Source organism: Coccinella septempunctata, chromosome 5 (genome assembly GCF_907165205.1).
Source record: "Coccinella septempunctata chromosome 5, icCocSept1.1, whole genome shotgun sequence".
Classification (NCBI taxonomy): domain Eukaryota; kingdom Metazoa; phylum Arthropoda; class Insecta; order Coleoptera; family Coccinellidae; genus Coccinella; species Coccinella septempunctata.
Window position 1 is genome coordinate 12,915,334 of NC_058193.1, and position 24,294 is coordinate 12,939,627.

General features: G+C 35.2%; 2 protein-coding genes across 2 annotated transcripts; both read left to right on the plus strand.

Annotated features, from left to right (window-relative positions):
• The first annotated feature begins 416 nt into the window (after nt 1-416).
• LOC123314014 lies at nt 417-797 on the plus strand. Its single transcript, XM_044899126.1, has one exon. It carries the CDS (start codon nt 417-419, stop codon nt 795-797), a length of 381 nt encoding a protein of 126 aa, XP_044755061.1.
• A 17,305-nt stretch (nt 798-18,102) lies between these two features.
• LOC123313826 (aminopeptidase Q-like) lies at nt 18,103-19,430 on the plus strand. The gene is made up of 2 exons (XM_044898874.1): nt 18,103-18,554; nt 19,116-19,430. The coding sequence occupies exons 1-2, from the start codon at nt 18,152-18,154 to the stop codon at nt 19,130-19,132; spliced, it is 420 nt and encodes a 139-aa protein (XP_044754809.1). The 5' UTR covers nt 18,103-18,151; the 3' UTR covers nt 19,133-19,430.
• The last annotated feature ends 4,864 nt before the right edge of the window (nt 19,431-24,294 follow it).

Below are 24,294 nucleotides of genomic sequence, written 5' to 3' on the forward strand. Positions count from 1 at the left end.
AGCTTGAGGACTGGTGAAACATCAACGGGAAACAAAAAACCCTTGTTAAAATTGCCAACGTTTCGAATCTTTATTAATTTTTCATCAGGGCTACAAAAATACACAAAAATATAATAATAAGTGAAATCTCATCAGAGGAACAGAACAAACGACAAAACAGGTTCAGTAAATCATCAGCATATAAAGTTTTTTGTTGATTGTTGATTGATTACATGTTGGTTTCACTCGACATTGTGTCATTGTTTACAAATGTTCCCAAACAGTTAGTTCAGGATATAATTAAAAAGAACTGGTCTGTTATTTCAGCATACACTGAGATACCCTTCAGGCTGTTTAATAACATTATTGTCCACATTTTTGAGACTAGTTACTTCACCTTCGATGGCATAATATATAAACAACTTGATGGGACAGCCATGGGTCCGATTTTGGCTAATGTGGTTGTGAATGAGGTGATTTTTGTTGTGCTGAGTACTTTGAGTTTTAAGGTGGAATTTTTGAAGCTATATGTCGACGATACTATTGCGGCTATTCCAAAAAACGCAACGAGCGAGCTATTGGATAAATTCAATGGTTTTCACCATAAGTTGAAATTCACCATGGAATTGGAAGTGGATCAAAAGATCAATTTTTTGGACTTGACAGTGATGAGAAATTCTAATGGTTCGATTTGCACCAACTGGTATACAAAACCAACTGCTTACGGTAGCATATTGAATTATTTTTCGGAACATTCTACAGTGCAGAAGGTGGGCATTATCAAAAAACTTTATGTTTCGGGCTTACACTCTTTCTGATGTTGACTTTCATAGAATAAACGAGGTGGTGATCAAAAAATTGTTGAGGGACAACAACTATCCAATTAATTGGGTCAATAGGATAATGAATAACTATCGACATAGGTTGAATAATAGAATTCCAACAATATCAAGAGGAGAACAAACGGCGAAATCTAGTCATATTGCACTTCCTTACGTTAGAGGTTTGTCTGAGAATATTTGTAGGATTCTTCGAGATAAGATCCCGGAGGTCTCGTGTGCTTTCTATCCTGTCAGGAAGGTGGGTGAGATCTTTTCGAAAATTAAAGATTCGACTCCCAACATGTATAGATCCAACGTAGTATACAGGATTGAATGTGGCGGATGTGACAAGTGACAATACTTAAAAAACCGTTTATACCAACATGAATATGACTGTAGATTGAGCAACAAGTATAAGAATGACAAAACAGCGTTGGCGGAACACCATTTTCAAACGGGGCATTTATTTGGATTCGAGGACGTGAAAATTGTAGACTTTGAGAGAAATTATTTCAAGCGATGTGTCTCTGAGATGATAAACATATTCATGAACAACACCGTAAATTTGAGAACAGATATTCAAAACCTGAGTGCAATATATGCTAACGTGTTGGAAAATTATGGCTGAGTATGGTTGTCATGGGTATGCGGAAATTATGTTCGGAAACTCTGTCAATGAGGGGAAAATTGTTGAGTGCACTCTATCCACCTAATCAGTTGGTATTTCGTGTTGCCTAGTTCCAGGTGGACGAGTTATTTTGGACTATTCTGCATATGTGATCTTTCACTTCTTCATTTCGTTTTTGCCTGTATTGGGTCTACGTTGTTCAAGGAACGCATTTACCTGAAAACTTCATTTCAATTCTTATCAATCCAAAAACTATTCGACATAGCAGTTTTGTCACAAGAGTGAACTGGCGAGTGAGAGTTTTCTTTCTGGCTTATGCAATGCTCAGGAGGTGCCTTTGAATGCCTGCATGGACCTAATCCAGATCAGGGTGGGTCTAGCATGAAATTTAATGAGGAAATTTATAAAACCCAATAAATAGGTGAGTCTCATACTTATCTGTTAAATCTAAGATCAAAGACTATTTTTAATTAATGTTAAATATACGTGTAGTCTTTTATTGTTTCGACTTCTTGGGCGACTATCATCTGGCTTAGTGAGGTTTTTATTCCTTATATAGTTATATTGTGTTTTTATTTTTTACCAAAAACTTTATATGCTGACGATTTACTGAACCTGTTTTGTCGTTTGTTCTGTTCCTCTAATGAGGTATCACTTATTATTATATTTTTGTGTATTTTTGTAGCCCTGATGAAGAATCGATAAAGATTCGAAACGTTGGCAATTTTAACAAGGGTTTTTTGTTTCCCGTTGATGTTTCACCAGTCCTCAAGCTGAGATTACCCATTATTGACCAATTATAAGGACGAGATTTGATAACCAATAATAATCATCTTTATTTCAAATTTTATGCTTCATCAATAAAATTGCAAACATTCAGAAATGAAATCGTGTCAAGCCCGAAGAAAAATTCAACCTGGAGGTCTACTTCCAAAAAACTCCTTCACATCGTAGGGTTCCATGTTCAGCAGCATCCTGTATATCTTCTTTTTGTATACTTTGATATCCTTCTCAGTCTGAATTTCCACTGGGCAGTGGTTGAAATATTTTATGGATTGGTATTGTGGTCCTTTTTCAGTCATCGTAAGTCTGTGTTTTGGATATAAAAGATGGGATGTCCTAGTACTGTAATGCTGGGAATTGTTTTCTTTATAGTAGTGTCTGTTCTTGAAGACAAAAAGCAAGTTTTCTTGTATATGAATAGCTGTTGTTGTCTAAATTTGCCCCTGCATGAATCCCTAGAATTCATGCCTAGAATTACCCTTAGCGCCCTTTTTTGTATTTTAAAGATGTTCTTAACATTTGAGCTGGTTCCATAGAATAGAATACCATATCTTAGTTTCGATTCAAAAGTTGTCTGATAGATTATTTTTAGGGATTTAATGTCCATGTATTGCTTTATTACTCTTAGTACATGACAAGTTGTTGAAAGTTTATTAGCTAGTTCCTGAGTGTGTTCCATCCAGTTTAAATTTTCGTTGATATGTAGTCCTAGGAATTTAGTGGTTTTTATTGGTTTTATTTTTGTATCTGCCATTTCTAGGTATTCTGGGGTTTCGTAACTTGCATGAGTTGTTTTAAATATTATGATGCTTGTTTTGTCCACATTCATTATTAATTTATTTTTGGCAAACCAATTTTCTGTTTTCTCTATTGTTGTTTGTGCTAAGGTGTTCATTTCAGGAAAGTTTTTTGCTCTGAGTATGATATTTGTATCATCTGCATAGTTAAGGATTGTTGTATTTTATTTGTTGTCTATGCCTAAATGTAGGTCGTTTATACCACCTTCCAGGTGACAGTACTAGGTGGTAGCTGTAGTTCCTCCAAATTTGAGACGGTTTTCTTCAATATTAGACCATTGACACTTATTATTAAAGGCACTATATCCACTCTCCCCTACCTCCACATATCCCTGATCAGTCCCGACAGTGCCTCGTACTTGCTGATCTTCTCCGCATATGTCTTTTGCATGTTATAATCCTGTCGAACTGCGAAATCTATAATGGTGGCCGTGTTCTCTTTTTTGTTCCAAACCACCATATCGGGTCTGTTGTGTTCCACTGCTAAGTCGGTTGTTATAGAGAGATCCCAATAAACCTTCGTGTTCTCGTTTTCCAGGATGGGTCTTGATACATACAAATGGTGTGGGGTAAAGTGTTGAATCAGATCTTTATTGGGGCACAGTAGTTGATGTACCACCTTACCCATATTGTCATGTCGAGACAGATATTTGGTCCCTGCTATTGAAGAGCATCCCGCTGAGAGATGTTGTACATTCTCCTCTGCACCATTGCAATGCCGACACTTTGTGATTTCAACGTGTTTATAAGATAAAGATAATTGGCCCTAGTATACTACCTTGTGGTATTCCTAGTTTTATAGTGGTAGGTTCTGATAAACTTTCCGTAATACAATTATTTACATGTGTAATTTGTATTCTATCAGTTAGATAGGAGCGCATAAGTTTTAATGTCATGCCTCTTATTCCCATTTGCTCCATTTTTATCAAAACATAGTCATGATTTAGACTATCAAATGCTTTTGTTAGGTCCAAGAAAAGTCCCATAATCAATTCTGAGTCTTCCAAAGCTGATAGAACTTCTGTTGTGAATTCGTATATAGCTGTGTTCGTCGATCTGCCTTTGATGTATCCATGTTGATTTTCTGCATAAATTTGGCTTCTGTTTATGAAGGAACATAGTTGTTGACAAATAACCATTTCAAATACTTTGGAGAATGCCGGCAAGATACTGATTGGCCTGTAGTTTTTATATTTTTTTTGATCACCTTTTTTGTAGACAGGTTTAACTTTAGCTTCCTTCAGTTTTTTAGGATAGATCCCGTGTTTAAGACAGTTGTTAATTATATATGTTAGTGGATTTCTGGATTTATTGTACTTGTTATAGTGGATTTCACAATGGTTGTTCGAATTTCATCTATGCCACTACTGTGTTTGTTTTTTAAAGATGCAACTATTTTTTGGACTGATTCTTCTGTGACTGTGTTACATATTAAGCTTTCTTCATTTCTTTTTATTTCATGTGTAAATGGTTTTTCTTTTTTTTCTTCAATAAGTTTCGCAGCTGCTTCTGCAAAATAATTATTGAAGTCATTTGCAATGTCAGTGATGTTACCTCCAATTTGTATATATTTCTCATCGTCCTGTCCTTTTATGTCCTTAACCGCTTGTCATAAACTTTTTGTTTTATTATCGGAGTTCAGTATTTTCTGTTTGTATTGGTCGCTTTTTCCTTTGGTTAGTAGCATGTCATACTCTTTCTTCGTATGTTTGTATGCTTCAGTGTAGTCCTTATTCAATGTTTTGCAAGTAAGTAGGATATCTAGTCGGTTTTTACACTGTTTGATTTTTTCATTATGCTGATTTTGCTTACTTGTTTTCAGGATGGGCACTCTTCTTCTTGGACATGTCATATCGAATGCGGATGTGAAATACTGCATAAAAAGATCCCATTGCTCGTCAACCTGGGTTTCCTCCAAGTCATATATTGCTTTCCAATCAATCTCAGCTAACTTGCTGCATAATTCTTTGGTGGTATCCTCATTTATTATTCTTTTATATGTATGTGCTGAAATTTGGGAATTTTCTATTTGCAAATCAATTACTTGAGCTGTATTGTGATCTGAAACTGTTGTTTTTATTATATATGCATTGAATTCCTTGAAATTTGTGATGATATTATCAATACATGATTTGCTTGTTGCTGTAATTCTGGTATATTCATTTATTGTTGTTTTGAGATCATATGATAATAGTAATTCACAGAAATCTTGCTTGTTTGTGCAACCGTTATCGAGCAGATCTATGTTGAAGTCTCCACACAGCATCACTTCCTCTTTCTTGCTTTCTATATTCATTTGCTCTAAAATCTCTTCTAATTTTTGTAGAAACTGCTCACAACTGCCTGTATATGGATATTATGGTAATCTTTCTTTTGTTGATATTGATTTCTACTGCTGCAATCTCTATGATGTTTGGAATTGGTTTTTTCACAAGGTCTTTCCTCTCCAAATATTTTATCCCTCTTCTTATGAACACTGCACTTCCTCCATGTTGATTACTCAATCTGCAGAAAGCACTGGCCAGGACAAAAAATTTTATTCTGTAGTGTCTAATTTCCTCTTTCGATTTCCAGTGCTCAGTAATACAAAGCACGTTAGTGTTTGGCGAATTATTTATCATTTCCTCGACTTGGTTGATTGAATTTATTTCCTATCGATTGCACGTTCTGATGCAATATTCGAAACTTGGAGTTGGTTCTTGCTACTGTTTTTTTGATTTTGGTAGATTCTTCGTACTTTGTTTTCGACCCTAGGTACTGAGGGTCGTTTTCTCTAAAAAATGCTTGCCCCTCATAAAGTTGAATCTTGAAAATAGGATTCCACTTGGGCCAAAATTCGCTGTTGTATATTTCTTCCTTCGTACTTGTCGGCACTCCAATCATGAAACTTTTGTATGGAGTGTTTTTGTTTTGAACTTCCAATTCATTAACCACTATCTCATCGGACCTGACGCCACTCTTGTCTGAAATGTATTCATTAATGTTCTCTGTTGTTACTGTATTTTTAACTGTCGATATAAATAACCAGAGTTTTTTGTCACTGCTTGGTTTTATTGATTGAAAATTATTTTCTCCCTCTGAGCTTCCTTTTCCTGGTTGGGTTTTTCTGAATTTGCGTTTCTTGTAGGTTACTTTCTGGTACTCTTTTTCTTCGGTTGGGTCATTGGTCAGATTAATTAATTGTGTCATTGTTTTAGCTTGAATTGACTTCAAGTTATTTTTTTTTCCAATTCTGGATTTTTATCAGATTTGTTTTTGTTTACCCTATCCAATGATGGTTGAACAGCTAGTGTCATTTGAGGTTGAAATTTGATGATGTCTGATCTACTTTCATTTTCCACCTGTAGCCTACCAGTAGTTGGGATGTCAGTAGTTCCATCACACTTTGTGTTTGATTGAAATACCGCTTGTTTCTTATCTCTATTTATGTTTGGTTAATCTCGTTTCGCATTGTATGGAATAGTTTTTATTGCAATTTTTTCTTCTAATAGAATAATGGTATTTTTTAGCAGGTTATTGTTTTCCTGAAGAATATTGTTTTTCTCTCTTACCTCCTTGAGAATAATTTTCAAATACTCAATTTCTGCATTTGCTTTTTCTTGGTTGAATATTAATTGTTTCATCTTGTACTTCTTGATTGTTTGGATTGCTGCTACAGCATATTACTTTGCAGCCACTTATTATTTTAACATTTGGGTGATTGCATTCCAAACACGAATAATGGAAAACACTACCGCAGTTCACACAAAATACGTTATTGGTTTGTTTTGTTTTACAACATTTGAAATTAAACTTTTTGGATGGGAGCTCTGAAGACGTGCTACCATCACCCGCCATCTTGAATGTAGATGATTGTACAAAGTAATGCTCATATATCTGGCTGATGTTTCAAATTTAGTTGTTCTATGTTTAGGTACAGAAAAAATTCTAGAATTTCTTGTACTATAATTATGATAGCTGGATAGTGTAGGTGTATGACCTTCATTTTTCTTAATGAACAATAGACATTTATACAGCTATATACAAGGAGCAGTTAGAATATTATTATGTTTTATAAAATATGGTCTGCAGGATGTTCGTGGACTCAGACCAAATATCATTCGAAGGATGCTTTTTTGAGCTATAAAAACTCTTATGAAATCAACAGAGCGGCCCCAGATCAAAATATTATATGCTAGGTGACTATACACCAAGCTATAATAAACATTCAATACAGAAGTGAGTGGAAGGCAATCCTTTAATCGACGAATGGCATAAAAGGAAGAACTGAGCTTCCTGCTGACATATGATACATGATCAGACCATCTCAAACACTCATCAATATAAATACCAAGAAACTTAGTAGACTCTTCGGAAATTAGGCTATAATGGCCAAATTTCAGGACTATAGAATCTCCTTTCTTCCATCCGAATTTGATGACTTGTGTTTTATCCAGATTCAGAACAAGTTCATTCATCCTACACATATCAGCAAAGGCTTTCAATAATGATTGGCATAACTTTATGAGTTCCTTCAGATTTTCAGCTGTTACAAGAAATGATGTATCGTCTACAAATATAATAAGTTTTATTCTTATATAGTATGGAAGATCATTTATGAAGAGTATAAAAAGAAGAGGTCCTAAGACTGACCCCTGTGGTACACCGAGATCAATCTCATATTCGTCAGAAAAAACATCCCTAATTCTCACATGCAATTTTCTGTATGATACATATCGTTTAATCCAATCTAGGAAAACACCTTGAAATCCAAGTTTGAACAGCTTCCCCATCAGGAACCCAGGTGAAACTGTATCAAAAGCACGGGAGAGATCAAAGAACATGCCCGCAACAACCAATCCCTTATCCAACGAAAATTGAATCGAATGAACAAAATCCAGAACAGCAGACTCAGTTGACCGTCCAGTTCTAAAACCGTGTTGGCTATCTGTGATTATGTTGAATTTGTCTCAGAAATTCACCATTCGATCCAAAACTATTCTCTCAAAGATCTTAGAGAATACACTCAACAACGAAATAGGCCGATAGTTGGAAATATCGAGTGGATCATTTTTCTTGTGGACAGGTAAAACAGTGGCATTTTTTAGTACGTTTGGAAAGGTACCAGAACAGACTGAATCATTTATAAAATGGGCAAAAGGATCCACTATATGTTCAGCAATTAATTTCAATATTCTGGCCGAGACAAAATCAACACCAGTACTTTTCTTGTTTTTCAGGGCATGAATTGCATTTTTAACCTCATAACCATCAACAGGGTGAAAATAAAATGTTTCATAATGCATAGGGGACGCCGTGTACCAACTAACTCTTGCACCTCCATATGCTTGGTCAAGAGTTCGCCTAGCCACAGTTGAAAAATACTGAGCAAATGCATTTGCCACTTCAGTTGAATCAGAACAATTGATCCCTTCTATGTTCAAAGCAATTTTTCTGTTTTTATTCGACATTCTACCAGTCTTCCGGTTTACAATTGTACAAACTGTTTTACATTTATTGTGAGAATTTTCTAGTAGGTTGTGATGATAAGCTTATTGTGAGGACTTAATTAGTGAATTGTAATTGGCTTTAAATCTTTTATAAATTTCTGATAATTCAACTGACTTCAAGTTGGACTGGAGCCAGAACAAGTTCTTCAATTCAACACCTGCACGTTTTATTTCGGTTGTTTTCCAACCCTTCGACTTGCCTGAAACAATATTACGACTTTCAACTGGACAATGTTCATCTATTAATTCTTTGATCATGTTAATAAAACATTCAAAAGTATTCTCTTCTATTGATAACTGATAGAGTTCATCAAATGAGATTCTTGAAATTGAATCAACAAGATGATTTAGGTTTACATCTGACATATTCCTAGATAAAATTTTTCTTGTACCTTCCTCGAGCACTGCACCAGAATGTTTAAAATAATAGTCCAATAAAATAGCCAAGTGATCCCCAAAATGGGGAAGAAAAACATTAGCTTTACAACTATTTAGTTCACAATTTGTTAACTATACGAGTGGGACAAGGAGAGGTTACTTTCAGATCAAAACAATTAAATAGATCGTCCAAAAGTTGCTTTTATCTAGAGCTATCAATCAAGTAGTCGATATTTAGGTCACCAAAAAGGAATAAAAGATCATTTTGCCTCTCACATCGATGTAAAATGTTGGATATCTTTTCTAAAAAGATCTCGACATTACCTGAAGGTGGTCTGTACACACTTAGTAAACTTAGTGTGACCGATATTAATCCTGACCGCACAGCACTCACATTCCATCTCCTCTGACATCTTGCAGACTTGCAGATCCCTCAGCTCCAATCCAACCCTAGTGAATATAGCGGAACCACCATGCTCATGAACGGATCGGCAGAAACTTGCTGCCCTAACGTACCCCGGTAGCTCCACCACACTCAAACTTTCTGCGCTACACCAATGTTCAACAACACTTATTACATCAGGATTTTTGTTTTCCAATAAAATTATTATGCGATCCATTTTGTTCATGATGGACTGAACATTTAATTGAAGAATCCTGAATCGAGTGAAATCTACATTTATGTTTAGGGATTTTTCACTCTGTTGTTGTAAAAATAATGGACACTGGCTCTGTTCGGCCAATTAGATTGAATCTTTACTTTGTCATATTCATCACTGGGTATCAAAAACTTGAAGGATGAGTAGCTGTAAGTAACTAAGTAATACAAAGAACCGCGATTCCGGACTTGTCTCTTGTCATTTTGCTCAACTGCTGATCATCCAACTCGCTGCGCGCAGTTGGCGCACTAATAACCGTTTTATTTGGGAACAGCTCAGGGCCGAGAAGCCCGGAGCTGTACTGGTGCATGAAGCACCAAAAAAAAAGCGCCTAATATGTACAATCTGAACAAACATTCCGGATCTTGGAGACGCTCATCTTAGCAAAGCTCGTCAAAATGGCGTTTTACCTTCGTCTGACGACTTTTAGAAAATTAGGGGTGATGGACCATATGTTTCTGCTACACATTTGCTTCAATTTTTAAATTTTCAAATTCAGGTCGATACCTAGGCATTAGAAAGAACGGCGGCCTTAGACTGAAGTGCTTCAGAGGATGGATCGGTAGTTTGTAGAATTTTGCAATGGAAAACCAATAACATAATAAAATTGTAGTTTTCGATCTTCTTCTTGAGTGGAACAGCTTATTTTTTTTTCATCTAATTTGCAATTTAACAGAATTGTTTTCGTGAGCGCTTTCTGGACTTCAACAAACCAAACTTCAAAGCAAAAACAGCATTATAACTTAAGGTATAATTCTTTACTTTTGGAGCACTGTTTACTCGAGTTTCCATTATTAAAGTCATCATTCTTCAAGTACTGGCTAATTTAGGGTAGCTTTTTATTTTTTTCTACAGTCTCCCTCTTTCTCTTTCGTTTTTAACTGCCACTTAAATAATTTCGGGAACTAGACAAATACGAAAAATCAGAGATACAAATGACTAATTGTCGAAATAATCACACATTGAATATGCAATCAGTTGAGCCCTCAAGGCCCTCATAAAAAATACGGGATTCCCTTAACCCATAATAACCTAGTGTTACAAATATGTAACGCAAATTTCACTGGCAACTCTATTTTATTTCTACGGATTACGGAGTTTCTAGAACGAAACTGCCTGCTATAATCGCTGTATGCCCTGAAGCAGAAGAAAAAGAAGGAAGAAGAAATCTTTATGAAGCCAATAGCGTAAGTTTCACATCCTTCTTCCACAATCCAATCACTTTATAGTTTTATGCTCATTTTAATTTTTTTGTCTCATCATTTGCATACTTGATTTTTTCTCGTGATTCTATTGTGATATTATTCATATGAACAATATTAGGGATCGTAGTCCTTTAAGAAGAGAAAACAGAGAACAAATAATGGCAGTTCCTCAAATTCAAAAACATCACATTGATTGCATTCCAGAATATGACGGAAATCCAGCAACTTTGGCTATTTTTATTCAATCCAGCGAGTATTTGATTAATAATTTTTCCGATCAAAATAACATTGCAAACCCACATAATGAATTTCTGCTTCGAGCCATCATTGGCAAATTAACCGGAAGAGCACTTAATTTAGTAGGTAGTAGAGGAAATCTGAGAAACTGGTTATCAATTAAGAACTTACTGTTGCAATTTTCCCCAGATCAGCGAGATGAAAATTGTTTAGTTGGAGATTTGATGCATTCAAGACAGGGAAAATTCGAAAATCCGGTCAACTTTGGTCACAGATGTCAAGATCTTTCAAGTTTACTTCTCAACAAAATTCAACGGAAGTAGATCCGAATATAATCGAATTAAAGAAAACTTTGTTTGAAAATAAGGCACTTAATGCTTTTCTTAGGGGTCTTCATTCTAATGTGCCTATAAGATTGAGAAATCCACAAACCTTAGAACAGACTATTTCATTTACAATTGAAGAACAGAATTTTGCGTATGCTAGGCGGAATTTAACAAACACTTACTCTCAAAGTCCTCAATTAAAACCTTCTTTTCCGATTAAACAAAATATTGCACGCCCCCTTTATCAGAATTCAAGTACTATTCATCAAACATCATTACCACAAGTTCGCCAAAATTTAATGAATTCAAGTCAAAATAATCCAAGGAGCATTCAGTTTAGGAATGTGACACCAAACCGTTCACAACCGGTCCCTATGGACACATCGTCAGCAAATACAAGACGCACGGAAAGACCGCAAAGTCGAATTCAACCCAATCGGATAAATCAAAGAAATTTCATTTCTGAAGAACTCTTTTAGCATGATATCGATGAAAGTATCAATCAGTACGATGCAAACGATTCATACTACGATGATTATTCTAATATGTCCAATTACGGTTCAAGCGATCAGTATGAAGTTACGCCGCAGTTCTGTAACGATAATCAATACTCTGATTTACCTGATGAAAATTTTCAGTCTCTATCAACCCACCAGGATCAAACCTAATCAACATTACAAATATTAATAATTCTGCTCTACCCTTCATAAAAATCCCAAAAGTCGGCTTGAAATTTATGATTGATACTGGAAGCTCAAAAACCCTAATCAGCCCCCGAACCGTTGAAAAATTCATCAGATATTCTCCCTTCAAAATAAAAACAGCTCACAAAATTACATATCATGAATACATTGCTCATATACCACTCCCAAAAATTTTCAAAACTGAAGAATACTTCGATTTCCACATTTTTTAGTTTAATGAAGAGTATGACGGATTAATTGGAATGGATTTACTGACCCATTTAGGTGCTAATATCGATCTTAAAAAAATGTGCTTCACACAAAAAATGGACCTATTCCTTCATATTTCAAAAATAACTCTTACTCATACGCCCTACCACCTAGATCTCAAAAAGTTATAAAAGTACCCATAAATTCAATCGAAGTCAATCAAGGTATTGTAGAGTATGTGAAATTGAAGGAAGGTATCGAAATTCCACAATGTTTAATTAAAATAGGAAATAACGAAGCTTACCTGACAATAACGAATAGTAATGAGACGGAAGAACAAATTACGATAAATCCACTCGAAATCATCGAAATTAATGAATCCGATATTACACCGATCACAACAGCCCAAAATGACGCAAAAACTGATAATCTCTTGAAAGAAAACATGAAAAATCTTCGCTTAGAACACCTGAATAAAGAAGAAAAAGAAGCCATTCGAAAATTATGTTTTGAATACAGGGACGTTTTTCATTGCAAAAAGTTACCCTTGAGTTTCACGAATATAGTCAAACATGAAATAAGAACTTCGGACGAAACACCAATTTTCCAAAAAGCATATAGAATGCCAGAAACACAAAAGAGAGAAGTTGAAAGACAAGTTGAAGAACTTTTGAAAAACGACATTATTCAACCGTCCAGTAGTCCATGGAGCAGCCCAGTCATCGTAGTTCCATAAAAAATTGACGCATCTGGAGAACAGAAATATCGGTTATGTGTAGACTATAGATTACTTAATAAAAAGAGCATTGACGATCAATATCCACTCCCAAATATCACGGAAGTATTGGACAAGCTAGGAAATTGCAAATATTTTTCCACACTCGACCTAGCATCAGGTTACCATCAAATCGAAATGCATCCTAGAGATATACCTAAGACAGCATTTTCCACAGAAAGAGGACATTATGAATATAAAAGACTGCCTTTTGGACTGAAAAACGCACCAAGAACATTTGAAAGAATAATGGACAACATTTTACGAGGCATTATGAATTAAGCGTGTGTAGTTTATTTGGATGATATAGTTATATTTTCAACATCACTTCAAGAACATCTAGAAAAACTGCGTAAGGTTTTCGATCGCCTTAGAGCAGCAAACTTAAAAATCCAAATGGACAAATCCGAGATTTAAAAAAAAGAGGTTCAATTCTTGGGACACATTATAACATCCGAAGGTCTTAAACCAAACCCACTAAAAATTGATTCAATCTTACCATACCCAATTCCCAAAACCGACAGAACCAATAGAACTAAAAGGATTTCTCGGACTCACGGGATATTACCGTAAGTTCATAAAAGACTACGCCAAGATAACAAAACCGATGACTGTTTGTCTAAAAAAGGGAAAAAAAATTACTCACTCGGAAGATTTCATACAATCATTCAACAAATGTAAAGAAATATTAACTAACCTCCCAGTTTTGCAAAATCCTGATTTCAGTAAAAATTTCATAGTCACTACAGATGCATCAAACGTCGCCATTGGAGCTATTTTATCGCAAGGACCCATTGGTTCTGATAGACCAATATGCTACGCATCAAGAACCCTTAATCAATCGAAAAAGAACTTTTAGCAGTAGTTTGGGCAGTGAAGTACTTTAGGCCATACCTATATGGAAGGAAATTTACAATTTGTACTGATCATCGACCTCTAATTTGGTTAAACAAACTCAAGGAACCAAACTCAAAATTACAAAGATGGAAAATTCGACTAGAAGAGTATGACTACCAACTTGCATACAAAAAAGGATCTATAAACAAGAATGCTGACGCATTATCAAGATTACAATTGAATACTACAGACACTGAATCTCTAATAAATAACGTAGACGAAGACGAAATCGAAAGGCTATTGGAAGACGCTTCATCAGTCGAGATGTCAGAATCAGAATTGGATGAAATCCTGAAAAACCTAGATACGGTGGAAGAGGGACATGAAGAAAATTCAGAAAGTAATGAAGACACAATGCACTCTACAAATACGGACACGGAAAACTCATCACCGATAAAAATATCAAACGACATCATTGACTCGATACCAAATCAATATTTTATTCAGGAAGTGTATAATAACCCGAAAGCCGTGAGAAAAGAATCAATGGGAAACATAAAAAAATTTTACGTGCAAATCAGCACTTCGAACAACGAAGACATCAATAAATTCTTAAAAGAATACACTGCATATAAGAAGAGATATTATTTCCACTTCGAATCCGAGAACATGTTTAAAACATTCAGCAACGTTGTAAACAAGCTATTCAATAGAAACGGACCAGAGATAATATACTACACTGAAAGGAGAGAAGTAATCCAAGATGATGAACTTATCAACCAAGCGATTAAATTCCAACACGATGGAAAAAAAAATCATAGAGGTGTAAACGAGACCCTGAGACAACTTCAGCAAAAATATAATTTTCCATCCATGAAAGAATACGTTTCGAACTATATAGCGAACTGCGAAATTTGCAAAAAAAAATAAATACGAGAGAAACCCTCCAAAAATCGATATGATGTTAACAGATACCCCATTCAGGCCTTTTGAAAAAATACATCTAGATATTTATACCTTGGAAGGTACGAAATTTCTAACTTTTGTTGACGCATTCACGAAATTAGGCCAAGCTATAGAACTGAAATCCAAAAATGCTGTAGATATATTTGATGCCCTATTAAATTACTTTTCTTTTAACGGAACACCGCAACTTATAAGCTCAGATCAAGGAATGGAATTTTTCGGACATATTATAAAAGAACTTCTAGAAACACATAAAATAAACACTCATTTCACAACAGCACATCATCCTGATTCTGACGGAATAATAGAGAGATTCCACTCAACAATAGCAGAACACTGCAGAATTCTAAGGTCACAATCCAAAGACGCCCTAGGAATCATTATGAAATATGCTATAATAGGTTATAACAACTCGATTCATTCCACAACCAAACTAACCCCAATCGAACTCACATTCGGCCATACAAAACTTAAAGACCCCCTAGATATCTTGTATGTTAAACAAATGTATAGCGACTATTTACAAAAGCATAAGGAAAAACTAGCTTTAGTTTATGATAAAGTCAACGAAAATATAATTACTCATAAAAATAGGATTGTCAAAAAAATTAACGAAAATACAAAAAACCCTTTCAAAGTTGGTCAAACAGTCTACGAAAAAAGGGATCGTCTCAAAATATTGTAAACTATTGGACACTTATTCAAATCTTCGATTTATCCAACATTACGGTGGAATTCAATAAATTAATATCTAGCTATCGAAATATGAACACATCATTTAACAGTTCAACACACGGCAAAAGCTATTTACATGAAATCTCTAATCACAAATATATCTTAGATTATAAAATCAGTGAAACTCGTAAGAAGCTCAGGCAATTAATAACAATCCCGAATATTATAGAAAGGAGAGGTTTAATAAATGGATTAGGTTCCGTATAGAAATCAATAACAGGAAATCTAGATCAAAGTGACGCTAACAAATATGATAAAGCAATTCAAAATTTGAAAGACTCACAGCAGAACTTGATTGAAGTGGCAAATTCTCAAATCAGTTTAACAGAAAATTCAATAAATATCTTCAATAATTCTATGAGCAACATAATCAAGCACTCTTGGAGAATAAAATCAGCCAAATTAATTTCTGGATGAACTCATCAGCCATGGATTCATGGGATGATTTCAATTTTATTGTTCTAAACTCAGTTTTCACACACATTACTCTAGCAATAGACATCATAAACCAAATATTGAGCGATATAGAAATAGCTATTTCTTCTGCCCAAACAGGAACTCTTCATTCATCTATAATCTCACATAAAGAATTGAAAAAAGAACTGTTCAATATTCAAGCAAAAATTCAAAATAATAAATTACCCTTTGCCATTGAAGACGAAAATATCATTCAGTATTATGTTTGCATTAAAGTCAAAGGATTCATAGGTAAAAATCAAGTAAGATTCATTCTTGAAATTCCTTTTACGGAAATTAATAATTACAATTATTTTGAGCTATTTCCATTGCCAATTCTGAAAAATAACTCTTATCAAATTATCATCCCCCACACAAAATTCCTTTCCTTATGTGAAACAAAATACGCTCTATTCAACCGACCATGCAAAGAAGTTTTTCCCGCCAATTTCATATGCGAGGAAAATACAAAACCCATATCATCAAGCAACCCCTGTGAAGTCGAACTACTGGGTGTCACCAAAAACTACACGAGCTGCAGCCCAAAAGTTACCAATCTAAGGGGATCAAATGTCCATCAACAAGCCGTTGATTATTGGATTTTCGTTCCTCACGGCTGTGAAGTGAATGTGGACAAAGAAATTCTAAAAAACTGGAAGCATAGCCCCTCCAGAATGAACATTGTCCACTTACCGAACATAAAAATTCAAGAAATATCTGAATCAAAGACTCTTGAAAGAATTGATCAAGTTCCTTTAGAATTGGACGATATCGAACTTGATAACATAAGAAATATTGTACTGCAAATAGAACATTCAAAGAAACAAATTCTTTCAATGAAAAGTCCAATCATCCACTATGATAATTTGAGTCTTTACACATTGATAATATATGCAATCATAGTTTTTATAATTTTATGGTCTATAGTTAGTAAGTTTAATATAAGAAAAGAGGAAACCCCTTACACTAGGAAAAATAAAAATAATCCATTGAAGGATATTGAGCTCAAAAATTAGAATTTTCAAAATCCCCAATTTTCTCACTTAAGCGCGGAGGAGTTACATATTAGAATCCTCCTATCTTCATATAAAAGACCCATGGTTCATCTTGGGATATTGTATTACACTGATACTAGGAATTATCCTATGAGTAGGGGAATAGTAGGTTACATGTAATACTAATTACGATAGTTAAGGCATTATTGTATTGAATGTCGAGACTTTAACATTGTCCACTTCAACAATAGTCAATAAAGCTTTTTTAAAATCAAAGTTATTCATTAAGAAACATAAGTTGCAACCCTTGAGCCACAGTATTGGCGAATCCAAAAATCTAGACGCCCTCTGCCGACTGAATTACGAAACTACTTTGTCAGTACTGCAAAGTCAAAACAAGTTTAGTTCCTTATGTTTTTTCTTATCTCACGTTGTCCAACAAAGTATTATAATTATTATTTGGAGAAGTTATATCGGGATTATTGTCTGGGTTTCTGAATAGAAATATTGATTCCGAAAAAAAATTGGAAAAGGTATTTATACCAGTCCTTTCAACTGGCAGGAGTTAGGTTAAACGATTTTTCTTTCCGAGAGTTTTCTGCTAAAAGTGCTAAATTCAATTGATGATTTAGAAATACAATTTCATAATTTTCATACTTTCAAATGAATGCTTTTTCTCATCTGTAGAACTTGTTCCATGAGCTGAATCATATTTATGTCTCTTGAGATTTCAGTATGAGAAATACCTATATCATAACATGGAATTAAAATACTTTAAATAGAAACTTCACAAACTCAGAATATGCTGCCTCAACATTATTAGCTAGGTTTAATTCAAGAGAGAATCTGTGAAATAATAGGATTTTCCAGGTACAGTGGATCACCAATATCATCGCTCGATTTTATTCCACAATTCATCCTTTTCAAATGAAATATTTCCAAAGAATGTTGATCTTTCTTTACGAAACTTAATCAATCAATTCGCTTCCGATAATTCCGATAAATATCTTGATTTTCTAGAAAAACTCTGTTAGTCCGTACAAATCTCGAAAAGAGTACTGACAAACGTCAAAGTTTGTTTTCATTTCGCAGCGCCGTCAACGGTAATTGGATTCGCGAATACTCTGTGCTGCAAATCGAACGATGTGATAGAAACATCATTTTACAAATATTATGACGTATCAATTTGACAATGTTATCAAATAATCTTTTGGATTTTGAGATCTCATTATTTGTATCAATATTATTTCATACTGTATTCTGTGATAACTACAGATTGCCTGAGACTATTATACCCAAACACTACAAGTTGGAAATTTCAGCAAGCGTGGATGATGAGCTTTCTTTCAAAGGATCTCTCGAAATCGTAACTCAGTGTCTTAATGCTACAAAGACTATATCACTGCATAGAGATTGGGATCTCAAATTCGAGAAGATTGAAGTGAAAAAGATAGATACTGTACAAAGCTATGAAATAGGAGATGGTGTTACATTAAAGGAGATCTTATACAGTAAAACGGAAGAATTCATTATGATATCAACGATAGAGGAACTTGAGGAGAATCAGCATTATGTCATTTATTTTGAATTTGAAGGTAGGTTTCTATCTAATTTCTTTCTCAGTTACGACTTATACAATCGGATATTTTCGCAATAAATCAGTCAACTAAACTGCCAAGATGCTTTCTTCCTCTTACGACTTATTTAAGGCAAGCAGCAAAGATTATAGAGTAGAAAGATAGGAAACGAACTAAATACAGTGACATTATATACCACAGTGGCGAAAATAGACGTTCGCGTTTTTATTGGTTGGACCGTTTTCGACCTTAAATGGCGGACAATGTTTACATTTTTGACAGTTTGTGTGATTCTGTGCCAGCCCGTGCTATTCAAATCGTTCGAAAATTATTAGTTCGGACAAAAAATCGTCTTGATCTAATTTGAAATATGCTATAAATAGCTAAATTGTACTTTTTCACATTTCTGAACAATAATCTATGTTGGTAATTATTTGTTCATAAATTTGGACTGTGTATTTCGACCGTTGTTGACATTCATTTATTCATCTTAAAAAGGCTTCAAAAGAGCAAGGTGAGTGTGAAAACAAACATAATATATTGTTATGAAAATATAATAAATTTGTAAGTATATTTCAGGTCCATTTTTCTCCTGAGATGTTGAAAAAAGATGGAACACAAGTTGAAAATTAATTTAGTCTCTTAAGATGAATTGAAACGTGAAGGACCTGCTTTTGAAAGGATCCCAAGAAAGCGATTGCCTCAATTTCACTGGAAGACTTATACCCTAGTATATCTGGTTACTCATGCGGCTTGCTTCTCCACTGAGAATCTACTGAAAAATCAATGCAACTTCTCAAGAGAATATACCTATGTAATTTTTGAGTAAAAGGAGTAGAAAGGGGAAAGTTGAGCTACATAAAGAGTACTTCCTAAACCTAAAAGAATGACAAGGTTGAGGTATAAAAACAAGTTCCAAAATGCGTAACCTGTAATATTCGTTATTTGATGTGTGTGAAGTTGGCCAACACTTTTCGATTTTCGAAAAAAAATGTCTTGGTCTGAATTGTGCTAGGTTTGTGCCGTTGAAATTTTTTCTTTATTCTTCACGGTTCTCAAAATATTTCACAAAATGTATTGAATGAGCCAGCCCAGCACTTGATGAATGAGTTTCGGCAACTGAAACAGTTTGTGCTATGCATGTACAGTGTTGTTCTGTTCAAATTTTTGCGAAAGTCCCTCTTATCTCCCGAAAAATCGAAAATGAAGAAAAAAGTTGGCCCAGCACTTTTGTTTTTTCTTCTCAAAAATCAGTGGAAATATTTGTGCTACATTCGTGCTGACTCGACAAAATATTTTCTCGAAAATTTTCCGGAAAATCTTGAAATTGAAAAAAAAAGTTAGCCCAGCAATTTCTCAATGAAATCATATGTGAACAATTGTGCTACACGTATGCTGACTTGTGCCGTTGAAATTCCCAGAAAAAACTTTCAATTTTTCCTTCAAATGGTGGATATCAGAAAAATCAGTAAATTGACTGAAAATGAGGAAAATTAGGCAACATGCCTAATATAAATACCGTTAATGTTGGCAACCCGCCATACACAACTTACTCATCAACTCATTTGCATAGCGTCATAAATCATCAGAAGTGTATCACGATAACAATGTTCAATGTTCACTTACAACAGATACCAGCAAAACTAAACTTCTCAACGAGCTGTTAGATTGCTTCAACCTCACTAGAACGTCTGACATTGCAACTAGAGTCTACACTAATGTGAATGGTGTCACTTCCACATCCAAAGTTGATTATATCATCTCCAGTTCTGATCTCTGTAATTACAAGTGTACTGTTTTTGAGCCTCACATAAGTGACCATAAGGCAATGTTGTTAAAACTGTATTTGAAGCCTGTATCTGCTCCAAAGACCAGAATGTCCATCATAAATGTTGATCAGAGCAACCTGAACAGGTTGATTGTATGCTTGTCAGATAGTAATTATGTAGATCTTTACTCGTAGAGCGATGCTGACTTAGGGAGATCGGCCACCGAATGCGAAGTTGAGCGAAGCTGAGAGTTTTCAATGCTAAATGATGAGGTACGTCACTCGATTCGTAGCTTGTCGATTATATTAGTACTGAAAATGCTCAGCTTCGCGCAACTTCGCATTCGGTGGCCGATCCGCCTTATGCTTTGAATCATTCAGCAATGAAATCTTGTACTTTATCGATGTGTGTTGTCCTGTAAAAAATGTTCTTGCAACCAATTTTCGTAAAAATTGGATAACATTTGAAATAAAGCAGAGCAAACAGAACTTGAGCAATTTATATTGGCTTCACTCAGTAGTACGTTCACCGTTCACTTTAATAAAATATAAAAATGCAAAACTGCAGCACATCTCACTAATAAAGAAAGTTGAAATGAAATATTACAGTTCAAAAATTGATAACTCTGATAATAAGAACAAGAACATGATAACGATACGACGTTCGATCGAAGTAGACGTGTCATCGAACGCTCCGTTTTATCTGCAAAAGTGTTTCTAAATACGTTACGAAATTTCAGATTTTTTACTGGAATTTCAGTTCAATTCAGTTGATTGTTTCAAACGGATTTTTGTTTTTGGAATTTATTGTCTTTTTTCCATTTGAAAGATGTCTTCTTGTAATGTTTGTAAGGAATCCATAACAAGGAGAAACCCAGGTGTTGATTGTTCGGGTAAATGTGGAAGTGCTTATCACGCGAATGGAACATGTTGTGATGTTAAGAAAGGTTAGCTAGCGGTTATCAAGGAGATATAGGAAAGGAGGCGCAAGTGGAGATCGGGAATAGGGGAGACTCGGGAGTGTTGATACATTTTTTGGAATTTTTATTTTGGAAACTGAATTATATGAAGAAACAGGACTTTTCTTATATTATATAATTTTTCAATTAATCGTTCAACAAAATAAATATAGAAGTCTCAAAATATAAACATCTCATTCTGTACAGAACGTTGAACACAAAAATATGCAAACTGTCTCAAGCCTCCCCACATATGGGATGATTGATACGATATACTGGGAGGCATGAGACACAAATTGAAAATATAAGTCCCATTGGCATCACTTGCAAATGTCACATATAAACATTTTTGTGCCTTTTCTAACACCGGCAAATTCTTCGGCGCGCCATTGCGAGCACACCTAACACCTGATCCAGAATTCGTTTGATCTAGAGGATGAAAATGAACCATTGCAATATACATAGGCTACATCTTCGCCCTCTCTGTCATATTCCTCAATTGTGTCATCCTTATTTTCCGAAATACCCCGGTCTACATACGCTTTCTTTCGTATACCTCTTTTGTTTGATTTTCTTGGTTCTTGTTCTGCCTCGGCTATGTATGCTGCTGGATGTACTAGAATTATTTAGCTCAGTAGGTAGGTCAGCAATGATACTGGCTTGCTTTGGACCCATAGGTTTAGAAAAATCAGGAAATGGTTGGTTAGTCACTTCCGCACAAGTCGGCCTCGTTAAATACATGAGGATTGTACGGATAAATTCCAGTTGTTAAAAATCCCCTTGATATGTTGGAATGTGAAAAACCCTTCATGTAGGCCTATCCAACTAGATACGGAATATTTTTTGAAGATGATACATGTATCAAGCCTCCCCACGAGAAATGTCTCAAACCTCCCTGAAAGCAATTTTTAAAGTGATTTATATTTTCATCTTACACTCATATATTTTGAAAACCGAATAAAACTGTAAATTGAGTAGTTTTATGCATATTTCCCAGTGAAATGTTTGTTTATGCCGAAGAATTAATGCATGACCATAAAACCCTCAGGTAACTTGAGTAAAAACTTACAATTTCTCACCTCGAAACACTCTTTGTTGAATATTTCACAAACTACTGTTAGCCTCACAGATTAACGTCACGCAATGCCCTCTGCCAAAGAATAGTGTTCACTAGTATAATACTTTTGAAAACGGCTACAGACCGCGGATATAAGCCTGTATCAAGCCTCCCCATGTATCAATGCTCCCTAGTCTCCCCTACTCGGCTGCGTCCAATGAAGTCACAATAGCGTGCATTGGCGTAGATAGAATAGAAATTTCAATTTAGATATAAACAGACGAAATTGGAGGTTATATGTACATTTTTAAGCAGACTGATGTGATCCGTAGAGAAAACGTTGGTTTTTACCATAATGCATTGTAACGTGACAATTGCCCTGAAGGGCGTTCGAGCATGAAACTCTACTTCTAATTTCTCAAGGGGGGCTTGATTACCCCAGCAACAAAATTCCCAGTCAGGCTTTTCACAATATATTATTTAAAATAATTACAATGTACAATCTGAAAATCAGTCGTAATGACAGGAATTTAAAGTTTACAGTCTCTCAAAATTTCACAACTTAGATCTACTTAGCTTAAGTGAGTTCAAGCAACAGATCTGTCCCTGTTGGGCGTGGGTTTCCTGTAGTATTCGATAATGTGCAGCCTAGAGTTGAATTTCAGCCCAAGGTTGATGATTCTGCTTTAAACCAAAATCGTACTTTCACAGTCAGACACCTGCATTTCAGTCCAAATTCTATTAAGCCTCAAGCTCCGTTCAAATGCTGTGCCTCAATCCAAAGTTGCATTCCAAATTCTTGTCAGACACATAAGCACCCAGCTCCGGTACAGAAATTGGAGCTCCAGTCCAAAAATTTGAGCTCCGGACCAAAAAGCGAGACAATATTGTTAACCTCGCCAACTTAAAATTCATTAATTTCAGAATAATCAATCGATGAGTTCCGATAAGATATTTCGACAGATAACCTTCTTCCTTGAGGGAAAAAGCGGAAAAGAAAGAACCTTCGAGAGATTTTCAATGCGCAGACGAATGAAAGATCACAGAGGCGCGAGACACAGAGTTAATGTGTGTCAACGTAAAGATGTGGTTCGCGAAAATCAGCGGCGTTGCAATAATAAGGTGTTAAGCATGGGCGTGCAAGTCGTTGCACACACCTCTCATCAGGAAAGAAAAAAAAATTTGCAAAAATTTTTTTTTATAAAACATGCTGAAGGCTGAACACAGTGAAGGCTACTTGAAAATAATGTGAAAATGAAGAACGCTGAAGGCGATTCAAGAGGTAAAATGCTGAAGGCTATTTGAAATTTCGAAGACAATGAAAACGCTGAAGGCGACTTAAAACTAAAACTTATAAACTAGGAAAAGGTAAAAGATATCTAGTCACTGAAGGTGGCTAGATACCGGCATGTCCAGCTAGATATGAGGTAAAAATACAAAACCGATTCAACTAAAGATATTAAATAATGGGCCGAAATTTTTTTAATAATTTTTTTTGCAAACTAAAAGAGAAACTTCATCGAAACCCGAATCGAAGATTTCGATGAAGGCGCTGGACAAGGAGGATATTCTTTAACTAAGGTCGCTTCCCCTGCGACCCCCATCACATCTTAGAGTGGTGATGTCCGTATCGAGAGTCACAATCGGTATAAGAAAGAAAAATCAAAATTTTTCATGTCAAAGGTCGGTATCGTCACAAGTCATAATCGGAACATTCAGTGGTCCGCGTGGGCAAAAAGCTACGGCTTAGTGCACGACCAACTGATAACTCGTCGGGAGTTTTACAAGGAAGAAAGAGTCAAAATCCGTAAGAAAAAAAAAAAGGTAGCTCAGCGTGCCCTATCCAGGACGCACACTAGCCCGATAAAGATGTCAGAGTCGGTAAGATTTTAAGAAAAGACATAGTCGGTAGGATTTTAAAGAAAAGACATAGTCGGTAGGATTTTAAGACATAGTCGGTAAGATTTTAAAGAA

Bases quoted from the DNA above. Each gene is read 5' to 3' on its own strand.
- LOC123314014 (XM_044899126.1), top strand. From the start codon at position 417: ATGGGTCCGATTTTGGCTAATGTGGTTGTGAATGAGGTGATTTTTGTT.
- LOC123313826 (XM_044898874.1), top strand. From the start codon at position 18,152: ATGTTATCAAATAATCTTTTGGATTTTGAGATCTCATTATTTGTATCA.